Source organism: Amaranthus tricolor, chromosome 14 (genome assembly GCF_026212465.1).
Source record: "Amaranthus tricolor cultivar Red isolate AtriRed21 chromosome 14, ASM2621246v1, whole genome shotgun sequence".
Classification (NCBI taxonomy): Eukaryota; Viridiplantae; Streptophyta; class Magnoliopsida; order Caryophyllales; family Amaranthaceae; genus Amaranthus; species Amaranthus tricolor.
In genome coordinates this window covers 11,813,479-11,835,796 of record NC_080060.1, presented here as the reverse complement: position 1 = coordinate 11,835,796, position 22,318 = coordinate 11,813,479, and the positions used below count along the sequence as shown (strand labels likewise).

The 22,318-nt window shown below is 32.6% G+C and overlaps 1 protein-coding gene across 1 annotated transcript; it reads right to left on the bottom strand.

Annotated features, from left to right (window-relative positions):
• Positions 1-8,762: 8,762 nt before the first annotated feature.
• On the bottom strand, positions 8,763-21,215 carry LOC130799641 (uncharacterized). The gene is made up of 3 exons (XM_057662803.1): positions 20,911-21,215; positions 12,120-12,682; positions 8,763-9,303 (listed from the first exon to the last, which is right to left on the bottom strand). The coding sequence occupies exons 1-3, from the start codon at positions 21,095-21,097 to the stop codon at positions 9,040-9,042; spliced, it is 1,014 nt and encodes a 337-aa protein (XP_057518786.1). The 5' UTR covers positions 21,098-21,215; the 3' UTR covers positions 8,763-9,039.
• Between the last annotated feature and the right edge of the window lie 1,103 nt (positions 21,216-22,318).

The following is a 22,318-nucleotide window of genomic DNA, read 5'->3' as shown; positions in this document are numbered from 1 at the left end:
AAATTAACATAGAGAACTTAATAAATTTTACTTTATGTAAATAGTAGTAAACATCTTACTTGACTTGTAGATTTTATCAACACTTACATATCCATTTTTCTTACATAACTTCATCAAAACAAGAAACAACGCAACCCTCCATGAAACAACGCAACCCTCCATGAAACAACGCATCCTTTCAAAAACCAACGTGTCCCTTTATCGAACCAACACATTCTTTTATCAAACGAGTACATTCTTTCAAAACTCTCTACGATTATCTCTTCACCCGATTATGGTGTAATTTTCATATAAGCAAACTTTAAAACTTTCCCAACAAATTTGTCAAATTTTGACAAAGTTTGTGGTTAAAGCTTTGAGACTTGCCATACTTACTTTAGAAAGATAATGTTTTAGATTGTTGTATTTGTGACTTTAAATTTATAATTAATCTTAAAAAATAAAGTTACATAAACTTAGTAGGTCACAAAAACATATGAAAAGTTCAAACCTTTGCTAACATACACTTAATGTAAACTTCATCATCGAGAATCACAATATATCGAACATAGTAACAAGAATTTCAGTTAATGACATGAGATACAAAGAATTTCACTAAATTCCTAGCACGAGGAAATTAGAATGACATGAGAAAACTTAAATGGAAGAAAAAACAGAAATTTACAATCGAGAATTGCAAGTTATCTATGTAAAGTGCTAGAGAGGATAAGAAATTCAGAAATTACATGTAGTAAATAACTCACACAAGCCTTCTATATTTATAGATGAGCTTATACCATTTCACGAAATAACATGTCACTCCATGAAACGCAACATCGATTCACGAACCAATGTCAATATTAAATCAATCCATCCAAATTATTCAGTTAATATAACCATATTAACCGTAGGTAGTTATAGCATAACTAAAAAAACCAAATAAAAAAACATTGCAAATATCAGCGTGAAACTCGCGACCAGTGAAAAACTTTTCGACCCGCGATATCGCAACCAGGGAAGAAAGTCGCAAACCGCGAATTTTCTGTTTTTTCAAAAACAGAAACTTTGCTTTGAAAACTCGCGAACCGCGAGGCATTTCGCGATCCGTGGAAAACAATTTCCACAAATTAGTAACTTTGCAATTTTGGGATATTTCCAATTAATTATTTATTTAATTAATTTATTTGATTTAATTAATGTGTTATTTTTTATGACCATTATACGCTCTAAATGACAACACACATTCACTATACAGTTGTGTTATAACAGCACGATATGTAATACTCCCTCCGATTCAATTTACTTGTCCCATTTCCTTATTGGGTAAAGTTACCTTAGTCCCATTTCCTTTTTTGGCATGGATTTTTTTACCTAATTACCCTCAATTCCCATGTGATATTACCAAAATACCCCCACTTAACTTACTTTATCTATACTAATTAACCCTCTAACATAATTAAGCTACTAACTAGATCTGGGTTTGATTCTCTCTTTCGTCTGTGTTCTTTCTTCGTAGATCTACTTTTTTAAGAGTATGCACCAAATTCGTGTCTTTCATGGGTTGCTTCCTTTGAGGAAAATGATTTAGTGGGTCCTCCTAATCCTTGGTTTGACTACTACCAATACGTCCCTCCTTCTCCTACCATTTCTATGGAAACGGATCCTAATTGGGGAAGGGAGTTGAATTCAGAGGATGAAAAAATAGAGGGTTTGTTTGACTTGCAACTAGATCTACAAGATCTTTATATTGAGAATCTTTTCCCCTCTTCAGACGAAGAGTCACTAGATGATGCTGATCAATACTCTCTCCGATTTAATTTACTTGTCCTATTTCCTTATTGGATAAAGTCACCTTTGTTGTCCCATTTCCTTTTTGGCATGGATTGTTTTACCAAATTTACCCTCATTTTTCATGTGATATTACCAAAATACCCCCACTTAACTTACTTTATCTATACTAATTAACCCCCTAACATAATTAAGCTACTAACTATTCCTTCCCTTTTTCCATAAAACCCACCCCCTCCCTCACTCTCTAATTAACCCTAATCCTAAAATCGTGCCTTCATCCTTTTTTCATCTTCCTGTGTTGGTTGTTCATGTTTGAAGATGAACATAATCATCTTCATCCTTTGTCTTCTTCATCCTCATCATTAGTTTCTCTCTCTCTCATCTTCGACTTCATCCTTAGTTTTCCTTTCTCTCTCTCTCTCTCTCCTCACTGAGTCAACCTAACCCTAATACAACCTAAAACTAGATCTGGGTTAGATTCTCTCTTTTGTCTGTGTTCTTTCTTCGTAGATCTACTTTTTTAAGAGTATGGATTCACAAAATTCGTGTCTTTCATGGGTTGTTTCCTTTGAGGAAAATGATTTAGTGGGTCCTCCTAATCCTTGGTTTGACTACTACCAATACGTCCCTCCTTCTCCTACCATTTCTATGGAAATGGATCCTAATTGGGGAAGGGAGTTGAATTCAGAGGATGAAGAAATTGAGGGTTTGTTTGACTTGCAACTACATCTACAAGATCTTTATATTGAGAATATTTTTCCCTCTTCAGACGAAGAGTATCTAGATGATGCTGATCAATACTCCCTCTGATTCATTTTACTTGTCCTATTTGCTTATTGGGTAAAGTCACCTTAGTTGTCCCATTTTTTCTTTTTGGCATGGATTTTTTTACCAAATTACCCTCATTTTCCATGTGATATTACCAAAATACCCCACTTAACTTACTTTATCTATACTAATTAATCCCCTAACATAACTAAGCTACTAACTATTCCCTCCCTTTTTCCATAAAACCTACCCCCTCCCTCACTCTCTGATTAACCCTAATCCTAAAATGGTGTCTTCATCCTTATCTTCATCTTCCTGTGTTGGTTGTTCATGTTTGAAGATGAACATCATCATCTTCATCTTTTGTCTTCTTCATCCTCATCATTAGTTTCTCTCTCTCTCATCTTCGACTTCATCCTTCTCTCTCTCTCTCTCTCTCTCTCTCTCCTCGCTGATTTAACCTAACCCTAATAAACCCTAAACTAGATATGGGTTTGATTCTCTCTTTTCTTTGTGTTCTGTCTTCGTAGATCTACTTTTTTAAGAGTATGGATTCACCAAATGTGTGTATTTCATAGGTTGCTTCCTCTGAGGAAAATGATTCAGTGGGTCCTCCTAATCCTTGGTTTGACTACTACTAATACGTCCCTCCTTCTCCTACCATTTCTGTGGAAACAGATCCTTATTAGGGAAAGGAGTTGAATTCAAAGGATGAAGGAATAGAGGGTTTGTTTGACTTGCAACTAGATCTACAAGATCTTTATATTGAGAACCTTTTCCCCTCTTCAGACAAAGAGTCACTTGATGATGCTGATCTGAAGCCTGATTTTGATGATGTTCATGGTCCCTTCTTTCATATGTGGATATGCACAACCTTTCTGACTTATGATGATTTCGGTATTTTTTGTTTGTTCTTTGTTTGATATGCACTTTTTGTGGTCTGTGATGAATTTGAAACCCTGTGTTCTTGTGTTTGCCCTATAATTTTTTTTGAGGGTATACATTTGATTTCTAGTTGTAAAAAACCCTAAAACTTAATTTGCCACCAATCTTGGATTTTGAGGGAATAAGCCACCAATCTTGGATTTCTAGCTGCAAAAAACCCTAAAAACTTGATTTGCCACCAAACATTATGTAATTTTACTTTAAGTACTTTAAAAATTTGTTAATCATAAATTATGAATTGTAATTATGTAAATTAAAAGAATTCTAATGTGTAATTGTATTTTCCCTCCAAATTTGAATTATACCTACTTTATTAATGAAAAATGAGAGAATTATTAGGAATTAATCCATACTCTTAAAATACCCCAACTATCCACTTTTAGGTGGCCCCCCCCCCCCACTACCCTTAATTTGCGTGCCCAACCTAAATGGGACAAGTGAATTGAATTGGAGGGAGTAGCATTTGTTAACAACTCATGGGTTGAGCCCCAACGTGTTGAAGTATCTAATGACCAATATACCTTTTTAAGTCCATAATGATTACATAAATGTTTAAATCTCCTCTTTACTTGTCTTAATTTAAGCCACTTAACTATGTCTTTAGTGGGATCATATACTTGGCAAGATAAGTTAATAATATGAGCACAACATTGTATATGCAATAATCTACCACCAAGGATAAAACTGAAAGCAGTTTCGTTATACAAATGTTCCATACATCTAATGTTGGCAGTTGCTTTATCAGTAGAACAACATAATATCTTATCTAATAAGTTTTATTCTTTATATATCTCTATTAATCTATATATTATGTTATCACCAGTATATCTTTCAGGCATTAGCTCAAAGGAAATAATTCTTTTTTGAATAACCCAGTTATGGTCTGTCCAATGTACTATTATGCACATATAAGGTTTTAAATGTTGAGAAGCAAACCAAATATCGGTTGTTATGTTAACCCTACCATTAAAATATTTAAACATTTCTACTATTCATGACGTTTTGATTCATATAATTTTAATTGTGTGGCATTTAAGAGTGTTCCTAGAGATCACTATATATCGTGGTTACAGAGTTTTTCTAGTGTGATACTCATAAGTCTTACTTTCACCATGATTAAATGGAAACTCATCAAAAATTACATATTTAGCAAATTCATTAATCATTTCATTACGATTATAATTAAAAGACATACCTCCGTCGAGCATTTTCATTGTCCACCTATCTAATTGTGTTTATCGGCTTCCACTTGTATTCCGCTAACATTTGCTGAATGAGTCTCCTTTTTGATTCCATGCTTCTTTGCTAAAATGTTTGTTGAAAGATCCCGTACCAGCACCTAACACGTATTCACAAAACACAATAAATGAATTTAATACATTCTTAATTTATAAAATATAAATATCATTTGAAAAACTTAAAAAGTATTTACCTTTGCTGAAATTATATGAGACTAATGATTCTACCCCTTGACTTTCACAAATTTGATGTGTGCACATAAAAACATCTGGATTGTCGGTTGGTTGCTTCGAAAAATATGACCACACATGTGAAACGACTCTACCACTAAGAATTTGACATTGCTAGAAAAGGTTGTCTCACTGGTTGTTGTTCTTCTAAATCTAAACATAAAGACATACTCAAATACCATAATATATAAATAAATAATAATTTAAAATTTAATCAATTTGAAGAATAAAATTATAAAACTAACACGTTTACTAAAGCTTGTTGTTGTTGTTGTACTTCTTGTGATCTCATTGATGATTGTCGAGATCTAATTATCCCAATAGGGGTCGATGGTTCATCTTCTTCTTGAATTTCTAGTTCTTTTTCCACTTCATATACATAATTGTCTAATTCTTGGTCCTACCCTTCTTGATAATTTGGCTTTTAATTACTAACCGAAGATTTTGTTGATTTGGAGCTAGATCCTTCCAATGATTTTGCCATTTTAGTAATTTTTTTAGAGGCTTTTTTTTCAAAAATACAGACATGTTAATATTGAAATAATTAAAAAATTAAAAGACTAATTACGTAATTAAGAGAATAATTGCGTAATTGAGTAATTAAGTAGAGAGAGTAGTAGATGAGAAGAATTGTGAATGAAAGTGATTGAAATGGAATGGTATTTATAAAGTATTTTGCAACAGCTAGTTTTTCAAAACCCAACGGCTAATTTGGTCGGTTCCAAAGAATCGCTAGGCCGGGGGAACCATACGGTTCTGGTCCAAGGAATAGTTGGGCAGGGTGAACTGTTTCGGTCAGGTTCTCGGTTCCTTAGACCCAGTCGGTGGGGAGAACCGGTCCGATTCGATTGAATCGTCTTGCGGTTCCATGGTCCGGTTCCTACCGACATTTCCACGGTTCCATCACATTTCTATTGGAACCTGTTGCAAACGGTTTCGATTCTAGAACAGTTTTTCAGCGGTTTGAGACCGATTCGCTTCCGGATAGCTCACCCCGTGGCCATTATTAGATATAATCATACAAAAAGATATTTGTTAATTTAAGGAAATTATATTAATATTTTTTAATCTTCGCATATTATTAATTTAGGTACAAAGAATTGACGTAATTAAATCAATTAAATCTTTATCCTAATCTAGCTTCAAATTAATTTAGGAAAAAAAAGTGTCACGTAATGAATTCAAACTCTATTAATTAATCTATTTGACAAGGCTTTAAGAACATACCATTTGTTGTTTTTCAACTCTTTTAATAATATTTATAATTTAATAGTTTATGATGATTAATAGTGTTTTAAGGGGTGTTTCCTTTGACGGAAAATATTTTCTTTGTTGAAAAATATTTTCAAATGTGAATACAAGGGATATTTATCTTATTTTTAAATTTAATGTATAACTCTTAAAATAATAAATATTGCGAGGATGAAATACAATAACAATAACGTTAGAACCTTAATATCAAAATATTAAGATCGACTATATCAATTAAGATATCAATTTTCATGGTCGTCAACATGGATTATTCTTCTTCATTCACTTTGATTTTCTATCTTTTCAATATGTAAATCCAAATTTTCCATATCTCTTTCAACTTTTGTCCTTCAGGTCATCTTTAATTTTCTTTATCCGTTTTTTAAATCCTATTTCAAACTTTTTATCTTCCTTATTAGTTCATTATTACTCAATTTTTGCATATGCCTATACCATTTTAAACAAGGATAAAATAATAAAGAAAAATTAAGAACCATTATATTTTAGAAGAAAATGTTTGTAATGGAATAAAAAAAACAACTTTTCGACCTAATTATGCTTTTCAAATCCCTTATCAAACAAGAATGTGTGAAAAAGAAAATATAGGAAACAAATACTCAAAAATATTTATCTCCCCTCAAATCAAAACATCATTTAGGATGTGTTTGGATGAAAGGAAATGGATAGAAAGAAAATGGAGGAATTTAGAGGGAGGAAGAATCCCTTGTTTATATAGCAAAATAGGAGGGAAGGAATTTGAAGGGGAAGGAATTGGAAAGATTTGATGGATACTTTTTATTAAGGTTTCAATCTCTTTAAATTTGAAAAGATTTAAAAGGAAAACTCCTATCTTCCTTCCTTTTCCTTCCATTTCCTCCTACACAAATAAGAGCTATTTTCCTTCTCTTTCTTTCCCTTCCCTTTCCTTTCTTTCTTTTCTCTCCAAAATTATTATCCAAACATAGTGCTAACTAACATTAATGCAACGTTTAGATAACTAAAAACTTAGAAAAAGGAGAGAGAAATATTAGAGATATTGAATATTAATGAGGAAACGGAGGGCCATTGATAGAAGAAGAGTTGAAAGGAGGAATTTCTTCATAATTTTAACAAAATAAATCCTTTTGATATACTAAATATTTATAACAAAATGACACTAATTTCCCTTCTTTGTCCTTGCATTTCCTACCCTCCCATTGCTTTGATGATGTGTGTCAAGTCTTAAACTCTCACATGATTAATTACTTCCTCCATCTCAAAAATTACAACATTTGACTTTTACCCACTCAAATACATTAATATAATCCTTAATATCTTTAATTATATATTATAAAAAAAATTATAAAAATTTAATATCTTTAATCTTTGCATTGACAAATCAAACAAAATCCCACTTGATTATGTTTTAACTTATAGATAAAAAATTAATCACAAATTTAGGATGATGAATGAATAAAGCTATATTTCTAATGTTACAAGTAAATTTAAACGGAGAAAATATATTTTTTTTTACATAAATAATATTTCAAATCAATTACAAATGTCTCAAGATAATTTAAACTAGAAAAAGTTAAGAGTTGAACTCTTAGTATAGAATTTAATAAAAAAAAATATTAACTAGAATAATTCAATATTTTACTGATTTCATTACAATAATCACAAGTTTTGATTATATAAGAATAATCCCAACTGTAAAGGGTATTTGCTAAGAATACACCAAGATAATTTTTGACGGTTTAACCTATACAACAAGCCATTTTGCATAAAAAAAAATAAATAAATATAAAACTAATTTATAAAAAAATTGAAAAATTTTTAAATTTAAAAAGGAAATAATTTTTTTTATTTGAACATTAAACTTTTAATATTTTTCATTTTAATTATTTTTTTTCTGTGTAAAAATCAGTCATCATTTGAACAACAATATTATTGGATAAGTGAGCTTAAAATTGAAATTATTCATGGTTAATCAAATATTTGAATTATTGTAGAAAAATCAATAAAAAATTATATTATTCTAGGTAATTTTTCCTTCAATAATATATAGCGAAACTTTGTTGATGTGGGTTAGCCGAACCCCTTAAAAAAAGAAAAATTTACCTCAAATAATCCAACATTTTTATGATTTTCTACAATAATTCCACCCTTGATTAACAATGATTAATCCCAACTTTAAAGGCTATTTGCCTAGAGTAAACTAGGGTAACTTAATGAGCTTTATAATAGGTAATTTAACAAAAAGTAATTCGAAAACTAATTTAAAATTAGAAAAAAAAATTGAAATTTTATATAAAAACCTCAGAATAATAAAAAAAAAAACAAAATATTTTTTTTAACATTTCTTTAAATATTTTTTCGACATTTTATTTTAATTTATTTTTTTAAATAAATAAAACTTGTTATAGCAAGCCATCCAATTACGGAATTTACTCTAGGCAAATTTCCCCTAAAGTTGAGACTATTCTTGGTTAATCAATAGGTGGGACTATTGTAGGAAAATCAAGAAAATGTTATATTATTCTAGGTAATTTTTCAAAAAAAAAAATTAGATGATCAAAATTTTTACTTGACTCTTTCGAAATGCAAATTTAACTGCGAATTCAACCACTTAATTATGAGCAATACAACGAAGTAAAGTGATGCAAAACTATATTTAATAAGTAAATACAAGACTACAAACCTTCTTAGATCCTACTATGTGCATAGGCATCTCTGCACTTAGGGTTGGCCGATGCAAGGTAAGCTTTGCGCCGTAACAAAGCTCTCAAACTGGTAAAAGATGCTGGAACCGAAAACTTAAAGCCCGACTATGACAACATTCAAAACGCAGCATCTATCAATCTTCTTCAAAGTACTTTTCTTCGGCATCATAATTGGCTTCTTTTGACCAGTGGTCGTCCAAGGTCTCATCTTCATCTATGTTCGTATAATCGACATGTTCACGATCTTGACCTGATAAAAATTTCTGCTGCATTATATAAGTAAAGTGATCCAACTGCTCCTCCATTTCTGCTGGAGATAACATTCGCCTATCGGAGTTTGCTGCGTTTGTGGATGTAGTGCTGTTCGCAGTTCCATTTTCTTGATGCGCCAATTGAACCTGCGTACATTTCAGCAGAAAAAGAATGTTTGTTTAGTCACGCTGCAGTACTGTGATTTTGTATAAGCATCATTTCATCATTTTATTACCCCAATGACATTACGTGGTTCCTAACTAAGGTGGGATTTGAGAGGGTCCGATAAACGCATTGTCAAAAGTTTGACATTCAGAAGCCTAGAAAACAATTATCATATTGATGTCTCTACTTCTTTTTCTAACATCAATAGATCATTGATAATCTCTTTTTGGGTCCAAACACCTAAATCATTGTTCTTAAATGAATCAGGAAGAAAGCTTCCTTTACGGCTAGTTGAATGAAGTATGAGTGAGGTTGCTTGAAATCCAGAATGTCTATAAGGTTATTCAATCCACTAATAGCAAATAGTCTAACTATCCCTGTAGTATGTTTCATTTCCATTGAACACATTTGTATATGTAAATTGTAGTCTTCACTGTTTTCTAATTTCTCCTAACGAGTTTAGCTTCAGACAAAGTAGTAAATGACACTCAATAACTCTTTAATTCATGTTATAAAATAAAATTCTTTGATATCTTTCTCTTTGAATGAGATCTCAATTCCAGCGACGGTTTCATTAAATATCTTACAACTAGAATCCCTCTTTTTTCCGATCCAGTTCCTCCACCACCGGGAACCCCGGTTAGATTCAGGCATGATACACTTTTTAGTTATTGGAAGAAACCAAGTACTCTCTTTCATATCTAGTAAATAACTCTCAGAAATCAGCCTATTGATATTGGAAGACCAAAAGGATTTTTTCAATGTATCATTTCTGGGTCCAATGGAATTCATAGGTATAGGAAGAAGCCCTATCAAATAGAGATTTTTTCTTTCGACCATATTTCGATTGGTAATACGATATATAAGGACCACTACCACAAAGAGTACTATACCCTTGATCGTGAAATATCGATTGCTAACCTGATGATACTTATAACGGGATTTTTAAAAACCAGAGAAAGAATATAGAGTAAATATAGGGGAACTCAAATCCAAAAATAGAATTGATAAATGCACACAAGGAAACCAAACATGTTTCTGGAGAAGGTGATAATTTTTTGTGGTATTCTGTAAGAGGAATTCTTTAGTTTTATTTTATTTTCATTGTACATAAATCGAAAAATTCTTGACGCCCCAAAATCCAAAGCTCTACCAGCAAAACCGTTCATAGAGGTGTAACAGCCACACCTTCATGAATCATGGACACCTACGGTCAGTAGCTAAGAGACTAAATGATTCTCTTTCTTTTTTCATACCCAAAATGAGGGCTCAGCAAAAGCACTGCTCCTCCACAATATCTTCCAAGGTAAATCAGCATCTAATAATAAAACTAGAAAAATGACATTCAGATAACTGCCATAAAACCACATGTCCACATCAGCCACAAAACACTCTTAGCCCTACAGGCTACGACCTACATCCTTATGTAGTTATGTTACTCGAACAATTACACTATTATGCACAACAATTATTTTGTTTTTACAACAGCTTTGCATGAGCTGACATGAAACAAGATCAAGTACTGTGGTGTGTGTGTTTTGTGGATGATAAATTTTGGCTGATGAAACTATACTTAGTGTCAAAAGATTTTCCCATATAGACATCAGTGATGCAATTATTTGTAGAGTTCTACTTAATCTGAAAACTTAGTTCAAGAGATAACAGAATTTAATGATTTAATCGAGTAAAGACAAGATATAATTTTAAGGCCGAGATCCACCTTGGTTTACATATTTGATTTTGGAAAGATTTAAACAATAAACACTTTATGTAATGAATTTGAAAACTCTAAAGAAAGATAACGTGTAGGCAGAAATTAGAACTATAAAAAGTACAACTTCAATCCTGTAAGACATCACTCGAATTAACATTAATCCTTGACTTGCTAGGTTTTCTGAAGATATTTATTTTAATAAACAAAACGCAAGATCAGTGTTCAAGGCAACTACTTTTTATTCATTTTTAAAAACATACTCTTAACTATGGATTCAAGAAGATTCTTCTTGGCGCAAAATATGCACCCAACTTCCAAATAGATCAATTAATTTTAAGTACTAATTCGCAACACCATTACCTATTTACTAAAAGATTGATGCCCAAAACTAGTGCCTCAAGTGCTTGTATATAGAGCTAGAAGGAAAGGGCTCAGGCCTACATAATTGTTACTCGAACTTAATTCCATAAGTCACATGTTCAAGTATTAAGACTACTATTTTCATGAACTTTTCCACGTGTTTTGGGCAAAATGACAGTCCAGTTTTCATAATCATCTTGAAGCATCAAGAATTTAGCACGGATGCTTGAGGTGGACTAATTCGTATGGGGAATATAGGTTCAACTGTGTGCAGCAAGTTATTATGACTTATTTAAAAGGAAGTTAGTTTTAAAAGTTTTCATGTGTACAAAGTGACATTATCTTCTAGTTTATCCACTTTATTATTTCTTACTGCCAATCGATTTTTTTCCAGCTGAAACCCACCTTTTAGCTTTATTATAACTAATACTACCTCCTATTCTAATCATATGTCTCGTTTGATGATAGTTCAATTTTAAGAAAAAAGGGGTACCACATATGACCAAATGAGAGGAGTGAGTAAGGGAAAAAAGTACTAATTTGAAGGAAATTGGGTAAATAATTGTATCTCATGAGGGCATAAGGGAAAAAGTTACCAAGTAACGAAATGAGACATTTGATTTGTATATGTCAACAAATAACTATTAGATTCGGAAGGAGTATTCATCATCATGTGTTTGACAATATAGATTCATAGCATAAGCACTTCACAGAGTTAGTTACCTCTGATGCTGAACATACTCCATTCGCATAAACATTAGCTTTCTCACCCTCCTCTTTGTCTTCGTCCTCATCTTCATCTTCTTCCTCTTCCTCCTGCTCCTCCTCCTCTTCCTCCTCCTCTTCCTCCTCTTCTTCCTCCATTTGGCTTGCTAGTTCATTACCAACCCACTCACTCTCATCAACACCTAACCTCTGCTGCTCACCTCTAATCTTCGCAAGCAAAATTGCCTCCTCGGATTGTCTCATTAAAGTCTCTGACCACCGCTCCCCAGGCCTAGCCATACTTCTTCCGTAAGGATCCTGAAACTGACCCAAATACTGATGGTGCAAATATGGCTCCCTCTCTCTCATGGAATCCTCAGAAAAGTATTGACCTTCACGTACGAGTTTATCCATGTAAGCTCTTCTCCTATTCTTTATAGTCAATGATTGAAAGCGCAACTGCTCCGAAGTTGGACTGAGCTTGCTTCTTAAATGTTTTAAGTGCCAATTAACTTCATAGTCATCTTTTAGGACGTCAAACTCTTGAATTTCGTTGGATGTCAATTGAGGCCCATAGCGTTCTGCAGTAAAAGAGATATCTTAGTTATACATGAAAAACAGCCACATTATAATGATCGAAAAGGAAATTGTGGTATCAAATATGGTTTACTCATATGTTTAACTATAAAACCGAAATATGATTCAAGAGAATAAACATCTGATCAAGTCCTAAAAAATACAAGCAAGGAATAAGTCTCCCTGCCAATTCTTTCGTTCTTGCAGTTCAGAAAGGGAAGTAAAGCATGGGAGGGGGGGAGGACAACCCAATTATGCATTAGAAATTTGTAAAATACAAACCAGTTCTGGTGCATTTTTTTTCCTGGATGGGAATTTGAACATCCCAATCAATCTAAAGCTCCTTACACCTCCAAATGATAGTCTTACATGGTATTTCAGATTATATCTACATGATTTCATCAAAATTCATGCCCATTACCATGTCATTTCTCTTGTATCTCCATAATTCAGGGGTATTTCAGATTATATGTACCATAAGCAATCTCAAATTAATATGTGCCTATCAATTCTAGACAAAAGGACAACTATTACATGATATACATCCGAATGTTTGTTTAGAAAAATGCACACCATATTTATCATTTCTATGACCAGAAGCCAAAGTAGGCAACTTTCACATCTCCAATTATCTCTGTTCTAAAGACCTGCTGATTCTATGTTCTACTTCTATGCAAACAAAAAGCTATATGCCTGGTAATAAGACAACAACTGGTACGCACAAAGTTAATGGTCACGCAACTAGAACGAACTCATCAAAAAAACAGTCCACCAATGAACTCAAAGAAGTACTCCATGTCCTTCTCAATCCAAAAAACTCTAGGCCTGTTATGGGTAACAATTTATTTATTTTATTTTATTTATTTATTTAATGATTATTGTGAAATTACTTATATATCCTATTGACTTTCATTTGACCTTGACTTATAGTCAAGGGGCTTACATGACCTTTCCTTCCAATTTGTCCATCAAATAACTTCCGACATAAACCCTAACCACTGGTTAACTCCACTCTCTACCACTATACTCCATGTCACCCATAATCTCCCTTAAAACTGCCCCATGATCCTTAAATCAGCCCATATAAATACCTCCTACAAAATTCATATTACTCTCTATGCTTTCATTTGACTACCGTTACTCTGCATAAATTCACATTTGACTTACCCAATTACATATTCCTGCCATCTCCAAATCTCCTGATAATCCTTAAGATTAATTTATTATAGGGAAATTTGCAAAGAAACACCTTTTAAAACCCTTTTTTTTGTAAAGAAACACCTTTTATAATTTTTTTTTTGTAAAAAAAACACCTTTTAAGAGACTTTTTTTAAAAAAAAACACCTTAAATCAGTTTCCGGTGACTTTTGTCAACTTTCCGACGTTGACTATGCCAGTCAACGCCGGAAAGTTGACAAAAGTCACCGGAAACTGATTTAAGGTGTTTTTTTTTTTTAAAAAGTCTCTTAAAAGGTGTTTTTTTACAAAAAAAATTATAAAAGCTGTTTCTTTACAAAATAAAATTTTAAAAAAAATTATTATTTTTTTTATTTTATTTTTATTATTATTATTATTATTATTATTATTATTATTATTATTATTATTATTATTATTATTGTTAATTTTTTTTAAAATTTTTTTTAAATTTTTTTTATATAATAATAAAAATAAAAATTTTTTTAAAAAATAATGTTAATAATAAAAATAAAAATAAAAATAAAAACAAAAATTTTAAAAATAGTTAAAAAAACTAAAAAAAATTAATAATAATAAAAAAAATAAAAAGTATAAAAAAATATAAAATAACAATAATAATAATTAAAAAAAATAATAATAATAATAATAAAATTAAAAATAAATATAAAATTTAAAAAATAATTTTTTTAAAAAAAAAAGAATAATAATATTTATTATTATTATTATTATTATTTATTATTATTATTATTATTATTATTATTATTATTATTATTATTATTATTATTATTATTCTTTTTTTTAAAAAAAAAAAAAGTTTTAATTTTATTTTTATTTTTAATTTTATTATTATTATTTTTTTTTAATTATTATTATTGTTATTTTATATTTTTTTATACTTTTTATTTTTTTATTATTATTAATTTTTTTAAAATTTTTTTTAACTTTTTAAAAAAATTTTGTTTTTATTTTTATTTTTATTTTTATTATTAATATTATTTTTTGAAAAAAAATTTTATTTTTATTATTATATAAAAAAAATTTTTTTTTAAAAAATTAATAATAATAATAATAATAATAATAATAATAATAATAATAATAATAATAAAAATAAAAAAAATAATAATTGAAATTTGCAAAGAAACACCTTTTAAAACCTCTTTTTTGTAAAGAAACACCTTTTATAATTTTTTTTGTAAAAAAACACCTTTTAAGAGACTTTTTTTAAAAAAAAACACCTTAAATCAGTTTCCGGTGACTTTTGTCAACTTTCCGGCGTTGACTGGCATAGTCAACGCCGGAAAGTTGACAAAAGTCACCGGAAACTGATTTAAGGTGTTTTTTTTAAAAAAAAAAGTCTCTTAAAAGGTGTTTTTTTACAAAAAAAATTATAAAAGGTGTTTCTTTACAAAAAAGTGGTTTTAAAAGGTGTTTCTTTGCAAATTTCCCTTTATTATATTATCATTCCTTGATTTCTGTATCTGCAACCGACTTGGACAAGGCTAACGTGTTGTGGTGCAGAGATTGCAGTTACATCTACGGAAGTATTACGTCATACTTCAAGATCGTTGACAATTGACTTCAATAATGCTTCATCTTCATAGAGTCTTTTGTACTTCCAGTTTCATAATCAAAACAGTTTGGTGCCGTCTATGAGGAAGTGTTATAAATACTTAACTCGAACAAAAAGTCTATGGCTCCCAAAAAGAATCCTACGCAAATCGTCACCGTGCATAGTACACATACAAATGCTTCAGCGGGTCTGAGATCTGGACATGCTGGCACAAAATCTCACCGATGCCTTCACATAGCAAATCCGCGCCATTGTAGGTCCCAATAACGCTGCCCCCTAGCAGCAGGTACTGGCCGACATGGCTAACCAGATCAAAAGTCTCAAAGAACATATTGAACCAAATAAAGATGTCTCGAGTCCCCAAAAGTCTGATAATGGGAACACAAAGATATCACGCTCTAGCAAGAGGAACAAGAGGAGGAGAGAAAGGTCAAAACTCCGTAAGAGTCTAAGTAAAGAAAAAAGGGAGGTCCGAGACCCAACACGCACGAACCTATCTGGAGAATAAAAGGCTAAGACGATTCAACAGGTCACACACCTTTCTCTTTAGTCTATGGTGTTGAAGCAGTTCTTCCTGTGGAAATTAGCATACCCTCAACTAGGGTAACCATTCACATGAGGAGAACGAAAATGAAAAGAAGATCAACCTAGACTAGTTACCAGAAACCAGAGCAAATGCTCTCTTGAGATTGATAGCTCAAAAACAAAGAATGGCCCATCCCTTCAATCGTCATGTCAAAACAAGGCTACTACAACTGCGGTATTTTGTTCGCAAAGTTGAAGCCACGGGAAAATACACAGAAAAAGGAAAACTCGGGGCCAACTGGGATGGTCCGTTCAGAATTATCTGCATCATCACACTAGGGTCTTTTGAATTGTAAGATATGGAAGGGAAGAAACTACACCGTCCATGTAATGGAGATCATTTGGAAATACTTCATTTAACAAGCCTTGCAAGGGGCCATAGATGCACATCATCATCATCAGAAATCAGAAATCAGAAATCAACATTCAATTTTCATATTTTCGTTTGTTTCCAATTAAACTCCAATTTTCAGTTGTTCGAATTAGATTTCTTTACTATCATATTCTACTATAGTTCAAATTAAACTCCAACATTCAGTTTACAGGTTTTCGTCCCAACTGAACATCCATTTGTGCATACTCTATAACTACCGCTTCATTCAAGTACATTGCAGCACATCATTGTTAAAATCGTTAAGGTTAGTTTTGATGTCAAAAGAAGTCTTTATATTCCAACCTCGGGAATAGTATAAAAAGGCAAAACTTTGTTCTATACCCCTTTTGGATATCCGGAAGGCCATGCACTATCTTGAGACTCCGCCAATGGGTAAAAGTGACCCACCCAGCGCCATGTTCTTGCGAGTTGCATAAACGGGCCCTAAAGATATGTCTAAAGGCGGTAAGACTTGGTTGGACTCCTAAAACTCTACAAATAACCAAAATGCCGTTAAACAACCCCAGGCATTAGGGTACAATTCGGCTACAGTCACGTGTAATAGTTCAAGTACTTCTCTAATTAAAGGATGGATGGGAAATCTAAGTCCTAATTCAATTGCTGGAGCATATACTGCTATAGATTGTGGAGGTGGGAACCTAACTGTGTCATAGTTCCCCGGTGTGATTATGCTATATCCATCTGGGAGACCCCACTTCTTCAGTATGGCCTCCCTTTCTTTATCCAGATCCCGTACTAAGGATAAATCTATAAAATAATTCAAAGGCCTGCCGTGCAGTATATAGAACGGAGGGGTTCCTTTGCAGTGCTTTCTCTTCCGGGCGATTCTGCTCTTTTAGTCATCTTTTCCCTATCTACATACAATAATCCTTCCACGTCAGTATTTATTCAGGGCAACTAATTCGGGAAGAAAGCAACACTCACTTCCCATGGAGTGGGTTTATTGATTAATGGCAAATATATGTTTATTACACTTAAAATGAGTCCCCTTAGGGGTCCGACTTTTATAAGATACAGCCCGAGGACTACTTCCATCCCATCTTCGATGATTTAGATGTCACATAATTCGGCTATATTACAACACTTGGACTACTTTTGAGATAGCGAGGGTCATTTACGAGTCCGACTGTTGTATTTCTTTGATTATTTCAGATATGGACGTCTCGGATAAACCCGAATCATTGATTAACGTAGATGTAGGGACTCTTAACATAACAAACATTCCTAACTTAGATTTAGTTAAAGACATTCCAAATGACAATAAGATCGAACCTTCTAATGATACGAACGATAAGAGCACCACGACAAAAATCACCCCACATTTTGAATCAATAAAACAGGCAGCGAATAAACATATATTTGCCAAAAATCAATAAACCTACTCCATATGAAGTGAGTGTTGCTTTCTTCCCGAATTACTTGCCCCGAATAAATCCTGACCTAAAAAAGGCTATTGTATGTAGATACGAAAAAGATGACTGAAAGAGTAGAATCGCACGGAAGAGAAAGTGCTGCAAATGAGCCTCCTTTGTTCCACATACCACACGGCAGGCCTTTGAATTATTTTATAGATTTAACCTTAGTACGGGATCTGAATAAAGAAAGGGAGGCCATACTGAAGAAGTGGGGTCTCCCAAAAGGATATAGCATAATCACACCGGGGAACTATGACACAGTTAGGTTCCCACCTCCACAATCTATAGCAGTTAATGCTCCAGCTTTTGAATTAGGACTTATATTTTTCATCCATCCTTTCATTAGAGAAGTACTTGAACTATTAAACATGACTGTAGCCGAATTGTACCCTAATGCATGGGTTGTTTAACGGCAATTTTGATTATTTGTAGAGTTTTAGGAGTCCAACCAAGTCTTACCGCCTTTAGACATATCTTTATACTATTCTCGAAGTTGGAATATAAAGACTTCTTTTGACATCAAACCTAACCTTAAGGGTTTTAACAATGACTTGCCACAATGTACATTGAATGAAGCGGTAGCTATAGAGTATACACAAAAGGATGTTCAGTTGGGACGAAAATCTGTGAACATTTAACACAATTGGACACCAATTAGAAAAGATTTGGAGAATGAAAACCTTATTTCGGCGTTCGGAATCAGTATAAAAATTGATAGACATAAGCTTCTTTTAACCTCCCTTTTTGCCGTAGTATTTATGGATATCTAACCACGGACTTGATTTTGTAAGAATTGCCATGAAGGAATTGAAGAAAAAGAATTGATTTAGAAGCTCTGCATGATGCGTTTTGCTCAGGGTGCAGACAAAAGGCCTGTTTATAAGCCCTTAGCTACTCCCCCTAAGGTATTATGGACCAACTGATAGATATTCACCTTTATCTCATATATATTTTGAAAATTTTTTTCTAACTTCTTTTGGCAAAACTCCACAACAGAAAAGGGGTTGGAAGACGTGCCATCAAATGAAGAGGCACTGAAGCTGGTGGAACAGAGAAAACCACTTCTCTCGAGAATTTGAAGAGGGAGGAGCCATCAACAAAACTGAAAATTAAAAGAAGGAGGAGCCGAGCTAGGTGTCGATTTTGAAGCTCTGAGTCAGCTGGCTAAAAACAAAGGAGAAGAGGTTTTGCAAAACTTAGCTTCCATTCTCAAGCAAGACTCGGCGGTATTGGTTGACCCGACTTGGACGCTAAAGAGAGGGAGGAGTGGTTGTAAAAGGTCGAGGTTAAAAAGGAGAAGGAAGCTCTTCTTCTCAATTTAGAGAAATTAACTATAACTACTCCCACCATACCCGAACTCTTGGACAGGTTGGTGCTATCAAAGTACGAAAGTGTGTGCTTGGACTTGTCCAACCTACTCATCGATGAAACCGAGAGTCTTCAAAGTTTATCAAAAGATTTTTCGGGGATGGGGACTGAACCGTTCAATATTGAGGATTATATAAGCTTCTGCCCCATTCCCGAAGAAGAAGTTGCTGGGCCATCCAAACCTCCCCTTCACGCCGACGATGTAGCTGTAGAAGGATTTTTGAATGATTTGTAGAATTCTAATTCGGCCAGTCTGTTGACTCATTTCTAAGATTTGTAATATTCTAACATTTTATCAAAACAATGATCGCATTAGAACTTTCCGAGACGTATTTTTGTAATGTTTGAATATTTAGTTGTATATATCGACTGATCTTATGAGTTCAATATTTTATAATTAATTGATCGTATGACATCAAGAGCATTGATCATATGAGTTCAATATTTTATAATTAATTGATTGTAGTTCAACTTTTCATACAATGCGATCATGGGGCTTCCCCTTATTAACAAGATCAAAGTTGTTATTTAACCTCATCAACTCTTGCTACAGTTTGAGCAAGATGGTAGAAGAGTTGGAATCCTCGTGGGGGATCAGAAGGCAACCCGTCAATGCCTCATCAATGCGTTGAAGCAGGATGGTGCTCCTAGAGTATCTCCTACGAGGAAGAGAGAAGAAGAGAATCACCAATCTGTTATGAGTGTATACTTGACACTCTAAACGTTCATGAGAGACCTCAACCCATTGAACAACATGAGGAGGTCGAAATCTTTGACGGAAAAAAGATCAAGGTGGGAAAAAACCTCACAGAAGCAGGAGACCCGAATTAATTATAAAAGCAATTAATTATAAAATATTGAATTCATATGATCAAAGCTTATCACATTCAAACTTGAATTCCTCAAACAACATACATAGAGATAGTGATCAATAAGCTGGCCTAACGAACAATATTTCAATTAGCAAAAAAACATTACATTACCCTCAAGGCCTAAAGTTGCTTCCGACTAGACAGGATAAGGGGTTTTACGTATTCAACATTACCCTAGTAGAAAACAAACAAGATGGCAGTTTCCAATTAGCATTAGTTTCAAACCCCATATGTATAAGAAGTATACACGATCTAATGAATCTTACTCTAGCCCCATAATCCAAAACAACAAATTCTACCAGCACAACATCATATTATCCTCAAGGCCTTAAAGTGGCTCCTGCCTAGGAAGAATAAGGGGTTCCGATATGTGCAACCTTACTCATAGAAAACAAAGAAGATGATTGTTCCCTGTTGCCCTTAATTTTAAAACCCCATATGTTAAATAAGAAGTATACATAATTTAAAAGTAATTCCACCGCAGTCCATTATAATCCAAAACAACAAATTCTGATTAACACCACAACTACATTGCTCCCAATTCCTAAAGTTTAAGGGGTTTCGCCTACGCAGAATAAGAAGTTCGATGTAGAAATAAAACAAAAATGTCCGTTTCCAATTACACTTCATTTCAAAACCTCATAGGTTAGACAAGCATTGCACGTGATTTAATGAATTATTCAACTCTATTTCATCATAAACCAAAACCAAAATCTCTAGATACCACTTCCATAAATCAAGCACACAAAATCAAAAGCTGAACTACTCTATAAAAACCCAGTAACAAAATCGAAATTACAATTGAACCAAACAGGATGATAAAAAGAATTACCCAAGAAAACAGGGATATTGCGATGAAGGAGATCGAGAAGGAGGGATTTGCGGAGAGAAGGAGAAGATGCGTTGGGAAGAACAGCTCGAGGAAAATAGAGATTATCCAAAAAAGATAATCTATCAGCAATTTTCTCCATAGCTTCTTGATTTACTCCTACATCTCTTTGTACATTCTCTTCTTCCATTTTTACAGACTTCAATGGTTCTATAGAGTTTGATCATCTTTCTCAACTGAGGGTTTGTCCTCCATATTTAGCTTGTCCATGTCGGTTTGTGCTAGCGTGTACAGTTGTCCAAGCCCAGTCGCGTTATTTTTAGTTCTATTTTAATATATTTTTGTATTTTTATTTAATTATTATTTATTTTTTAATACAAAATTATTAATAATAACGATAACAATTTTTTATTTTACAAGGGCATTTTTGTAACTTTAATTAGAACTGTTGACCGTTGGAAAAGATGACGACATTTAATAGTGTCTTTATTGTTCAATATCATATTTAGGTAATCAAGTTTTCACATTTAGATGCATTTTTAAAAGGTTTTTATTTCGATTTTTGCATTTTTTTTTACAGCAATTGTCGATTGTTTTGATCGTTTGTTTTCTTTTCAGTTTTGAACACATTTTTTATTTCTTTTCATTTTTTTATTATCTTCTTGGATCAGTCTTGTGAGAGTCTTCTTACACTATTAGACTTATAGTAGATATATCATCTAAGATTGCTAAAACTAGACCTGTCAATATGATCTGACCATACATAAAAAAATATGTCCTGACCTAAAATTGACGCTGAACTTGAACCGAAGTTATTGTCTCATAACCAAAAAAATGTCAACAAGTGACCTGAAAATGATCCAACAAAAAACCGGGAAAAACTAGGTCAACCCAATCAAAATCTAAACTACATCTGTTTTGATCCGATTTGCATTCCACATCAGTATTTTTAATTCTACGTCATTATTTTTGGTCAACCCACATATTTTTAGTTAACTTTTTTAATTTTAAATATCATTTCTTTGTTGTAAACCTATAATTATTATATTGGTCTTTTTAATAGTTAATGTTTTATATGAAATTAAAAAAAAATAATCATATAATCTTTTACCCCACTTAGTTTTGTCTCATTTTTTTCTTTAGTTCACCCAAAGAAATTCATCCATTCTTGTTGTTTAATATGACCTTATTCCATATTCTATTTTTTATTTCGAAACACCCAACTACTTTAACATATTGTACCCGACTCCTTTGTCTTTGTGCAAGAAGTAAATGGGGAAAATGGTCGAGAAAGAGTTGTAGTTATTTTGAAAAAAATTAATGATAAGAAAAAAAAATTTGATTCTACGATTCTTTAAGTTGACTCGAACCCGATCTCATCCAACCTGAAACTACCCAACGAGAAAGTAAC

Excerpts from the sequence above, each read along its gene's own strand:
- LOC130799641 (XM_057662803.1), bottom strand. The coding sequence starts at position 21,097 with ATGGAAGAAGAGAATGTACAAAGAGATGTAGGAGTAAATCAAGAAGCT. Across the intron at positions 12,683-20,910 it reads CAATATCCCTGTTTTCTTGG|AACGCTATGGGCCTCAATTG; the intron begins GTAATTCTTTTT and ends CTTTTACTGCAG. Across the intron at positions 9,304-12,119 it reads GAGTATGTTCAGCATCAGAG|GTTCAATTGGCGCATCAAGA; the intron begins GTAACTAACTCT and ends AAATGTACGCAG.